The sequence below is a fragment of the Akebia trifoliata genome, chromosome 11 (assembly GCF_017979445.1).
Source record: "Akebia trifoliata isolate Shusen 1 chromosome 11, ASM1797944v1, whole genome shotgun sequence".
Lineage (NCBI taxonomy): Eukaryota > Viridiplantae > Streptophyta > Magnoliopsida > Ranunculales > Lardizabalaceae > Akebia > Akebia trifoliata.
In genome coordinates, this window is record NC_141385.1 from 46,664,033 (window position 1) to 46,669,046 (window position 5,014).

At 33.8% G+C, this 5,014-nt stretch overlaps 1 protein-coding gene across 1 annotated transcript; it reads left to right on the forward strand.

Annotated features, from left to right (window-relative positions):
- Positions 1–2,784: 2,784 nt before the first annotated feature.
- Positions 2,785–4,375, forward strand: LOC147392155 (uncharacterized). Its single transcript, XM_086459985.1, has 2 exons — positions 2,785–3,146; positions 3,275–4,375. Exon 2 carries the CDS (start codon positions 3,342–3,344, stop codon positions 4,221–4,223), a length of 882 nt encoding a protein of 293 aa, XP_086316111.1. The 5' UTR covers positions 2,785–3,146; positions 3,275–3,341; the 3' UTR covers positions 4,224–4,375.
- Positions 4,376–5,014: the final 639 nt, after the last annotated feature.

A 5,014-nucleotide genomic window follows, 5' to 3' on the forward strand; every position in this document is an offset into this window, starting at 1 on the left:
AATCAATTTATGAAAGTATTTGATCCTAAGGAGCACAAAAAATCAAATAAGACGGCAACAGTAGATCTTTTTTCAAGCCATACTTAATAGCAATTAGCAAAGCTCATTAAATTAAAAGTCTCAAAATTTACGACAATTTCAATATTTGAAGTCGAAAGAAATCACTCTTTTTCTTTGCCTTACATCAAATCGCTTTTAAATCACCGACAAAATAATTTGATGGCAATATGAGCGCCACATGGCACTCCCTCATCGACATTGATCAATAAATGTTTGGCCCCACTTCACATTAAAAATCAACTCTGATTCTAGCATTTCTCTTTGCATTATACTTGTAAAATTCATTATTAAAGAAGATAAAATCCAACTATTATCGTGGGAACAAGAGAAAATCACATCGGATTTGAGACAACCGTGAAGTGAAATAATTTTGAAGTAATATATACTCTAATGTATTTTAAGATATCAAATTTATTTATTTATTTAAGTAGACAAACACGAATCAGATGTTGATATCCTTAAAGATAGGTGATAGATACGGATTGTTAAATACAAAGCGGAAACATGGATTTTTTAAATAAAAAAAGTATCAGAAGTCTTTTATAATGTAACATGATTACTAACCTAATGTAATCTAACACCCTGCATGTTTACTTGACGAAATTCTACTTAAAAGTATCGCATGTGACGTGTCATTGTATGAAAATTACAATTTTTTTTTTAATTTATGCTGGCATGTGTTATCATCTTTTTGATTGATTTAATCAAGTTAGCATGCATTACAATCAATAATTCTAAAACTATAATAAATAAATTATTACCAAAGATCAAATTTGCTAAATTAATGATTAGCTTCATCGTGGGAGTATATTTTCATGCATAGTTTGTTAACGACCCAATTACTTCAAAAGATCGATCTGTTGGAAAGGGAGAGAACTATGAGAAAATCTGAGACTTAATTAAGGTACGACACACCCGTGATTAGATTGAAATATATACTCAACACTCACCCTCACCCATAAGGGTGGAAAGAATCAAACCCATGGCCTATATGGACTTGGTGCTCTGATATCATGTTAACCAATCAATTACTTCAAAAGACGAATCTTTTGGAGAGGGGTAGAACTAAGAATATAGAAGGGTCAAAGATTTAACTGGGGTTGGCAATTGATCGGGTCGTGCTATATTATGGTAAGGGTATTATGAAAATTTACCAAACCCAGACTCGAATCCAACCTAATTTATAAATAGATATACTTGACTTGATCCATATATAACATGTTTAATAAAATTCTAATCTTTATTGAAAAAAATATGTTTTATTTTTACTAAAAAAATAAAATTTCATTATTAAAAATAAAATCTCAACCTGATAAATCAATATCTACCAACATAAATTTAGTATTACAAAACATAAATTAAATTTTATTATCACAAGTCGATAATTAAATTTTTTTTAAACTAATTGCAGAGTATATTTAAAACTACACGTCAATGACAGGATAATTAAACTTGTCATAATGGGTTAAACAAATTGACATTGTTAATAAAACTCGACTTATTTAATAATTGTGTTAGACGGATTGACACTATTAGATTTGACCCAAATTTCTTACAATTTTTGAGTCGTGTTAAGATTGCCACCCCTAGGTATGACACACCCCAGAGTGGATGGAAATATGTGGAAAGAATCAAACCTTTGGCCTATATGGACCTAATGCTCTGATACCGTGTTAACCAATCAATTACTTCAAAAAACCAATTTTTTGGAGAGGGGTAGAACTAAGAATATAGAAGGGTCAAAGATTTAACTGGGGTTGGCAATTGATCGGGTCGTGCTATATTATGGTAAGGGTAATATGAAAATTTACCAAACCCAAACCCAACTCATTTAAGAATCGTGTAAAAAAATTTAAACCCAAATCCAATCTATTTATAAATAGGTATACTTGATCCGTCCCATATATAACATGTTTAATAAAATTCTAATCTTTATTGAAAAAAAAAATGTTTTATTTTCATCATAAAAATAAAATATCATTACTAAAAATAAAGTCTTGACCTGATAAATCAATATCTTCCAACATAAATTAAGTATCTCAAAATATAAATTAAATTTTATTACCACAAGTAGGTAATTTTAAAAACTTCTTAAATAATTACTAATATATTTAAAACTACACGTTAATGATAGAATAATTAAACTTTTCATAATTGGTTAAGCAGGTTGACACTCTTAATCAAGATTCGACCTATTTAATAATTGTGTTAGATGGATTAACATTATTAGATTTGACCCAAACTCATTAATTTCTTGTAATTTTTGAATCGTGTTAAGATTGCTACCCTTAAGTATGACACACCCGAGAGTGGAGGAAAATATACAGTCTAATATAATTGCAAATAAAAATTTGTACTAATGTACGTAGCAAATATATTCTTGTCGAGTGAGCCCCAATTATTGTGCTAATTGACTTATGGAATAAACCAATGGTTGTATTTCAATTCAGTTCCATGGAGTATAGGATTGACACTCATTTTAGATAAATTATAATTATCAGGATTCAGAACAAGGACCATTTCGTCTTTTTGACTATTTCGTTTAAGAAAATTATATTAATAATGCGTTCAAGTGGAATGCCACTGGACGTGAATGTATCTCCTACGACTTTTCTATAATACACTTTATTTTAAAGTTGTTTACCTGTTCAACAGGTTATCCGGTACGAATTTACCGAACTAGATTTTTTTTTAAAAACTCCGTACGCTTGTAATAAAGAGAGAAGAAAATCGTACAGATTTCTATCTCTCTTCTCATTCACTCAAAACGCTCAGAGAGAGAGAGAGAGAGAGAGGGAGAGAAATTCGATTTCGAGCTCAGGAGCTCTACTTTAATGGCGATTGGCAGAAGATTTGATCAGTAGTTTAAGATAATTTTCGCGCGCGGAAACCAACAAACCAAAGCGCTTAAGACGTCTCAGCTGAGATAAGCCGAAATTTGGCAGATTTCGGATTTTTTGCCCTTTACAGTCGTTTTTGGGAGTTTCTCTGATTCCGCTATTTCTACTCTTCTTTCAAGGATCTTTTGCTTGAGATCTCCTTAAAATGCTCTTCAACTCATGGATCTGAAGTTCGAGCTTATCACTGTAAGCTTTCCCCTCTTCAATTTGTTAAATTTACTCGAATTCTTTCGAATTATAGACTTACTCGTCTCGATCTATATTAAAATTACTAATTTTACTGTTCTTATGGTTTAAATGTTTTAAAATTGCAGGTTTAAAGTTCGATCGAGCAAATCAAACCTCGAAACTCATAAAAAATCGCTTCTTTTTTGCTTAAAAATGGGGAAAACTGGGAGAGATTGGACACAGATCTACGCGATCTACGGGATGAACGAATGGCAAACCCTAATGTTCCTCTTAATCCACGCTTTTCTCTTCTCTTCTCTTTCCATAACGTTTCTTCTCTACTTCAACCCTATTTGCTCTATTTTTGAATCAATCTTCACCGCTCTTCCCGCCGGGTCTCCTCGTTTCATCGCTGGATTCACCGGTTCCGTCACCGCTCTTTCAGCCGTCTGTCTCTTCTTCGCCGCCGCCAACATCTTGTACTCATCCGTATCTCTCCACTGGGAAATGGCACAGAGAATGGTCAATGTAGTCAACGACTGGTCAACGGTCAAGACAGCTCTGGATGTTGGATGCGGTCGTGGAATTCTTCTCAACGCAGTTGCTCTTCAGTTGAAGAAGGAAGGAAGCTCTGGACATGTGGTCGGCCTAGATCGAAGGAAGACGGCCGTATCAACTCTAGGGACGGCTGGGATTGAAGGTGTTCAAGAGTATGTGACGTGTAGAGAGGGCGACGCGCGTCACTTGCCTTTCGCAGATAATTACTTTGATGTTGTTGTTTCTGCTGTGTTTTTGCATACTGTTGGGAAGGAATTTGGGCATCGAACGGCTGCAGCTGCAGCAGAGAGGATCAAAGGGTTGGGAGAGATGGTTAGGGTTTTGAAACCAGGTGGTGTTGGTGTAGTGTGGGATTTGGTACACGTGCCGGAGTACGTGCAGAGGTTGCAGGAACTTCGTATGGAGGATATACGTGTATCGGAACGTGTCACGGCTTTCATGGTGAGTAGCCATATCGTATCGTTTCGGAAACCGTGTCAGTCGATTGTGGGCCCGGGAGAATTCCGGGTCGACTGGAGGTGCAGTAATATCTGTTAAAATGAAAAAAAGAAAAAGAAAGATAATATAAGATAATCTGGGGAGACGAAGTCGAACCAGATTTTTTGTTTTTTTGTTTTTTGTTTTTTTAATGAAAGAAAATGAATGTAGACTAATGTGGTGAAAAGAATTGTGATATAATATTTTATTATAATATGTAAAAATGGGTTTGATTTTATTTTGTTATATTATGTGGTTGAGATGATGGGTTCTCCCATGTTGAACTAGACTTGATTATCCCGATAGGATAAGTTCAATGTGAAATGTGAATTAATCTGGAACAGAAATTGAAAAATAATAATAGACCATCATGATTTCAAAATTCGTCGAAGACTGAGACATATCGCCCTGCCACAAGATGAATGGACAAGTCTATGTATGTATCAATTGGATTTAAAATCAGGTTCATTTTTCTCATTGTTAAAAGAGACGTTTCAAACGTATCAGAGAGCTTCTCCGAGACGATTTGGTCTCGTTCACACATGAGATGCGACGTTAAAATGAGTTTTAAAACCATTTAGACCATTTAATTTTACTTTTACCCTTATTTAGTAAGCTCCAGATTCTCTTTCAAAATTTTTCCCTTTTTTGTTTGAGAATTAAGAAATTCTTACAAAAAAAAAAACACAAACCTTGGAGCAACAATGAGACTAAATTTTGTGAATTTATGTTTTTTTCTTAATTCTTAGATCCCATAACAATGATCTTCGCGTAATACTAAAAGACTTTTGTCGAATTTGATCATTTTCGATATTCAAATGTTGGGCATTTGAAATTTGTAAATCCTCTTT

Bases quoted from the DNA above. Each gene is read 5' to 3' on its own strand.
- LOC147392155 (XM_086459985.1), top strand. From the start codon at position 3,342: ATGGGGAAAACTGGGAGAGATTGGACACAGATCTACGCGATCTACGGG.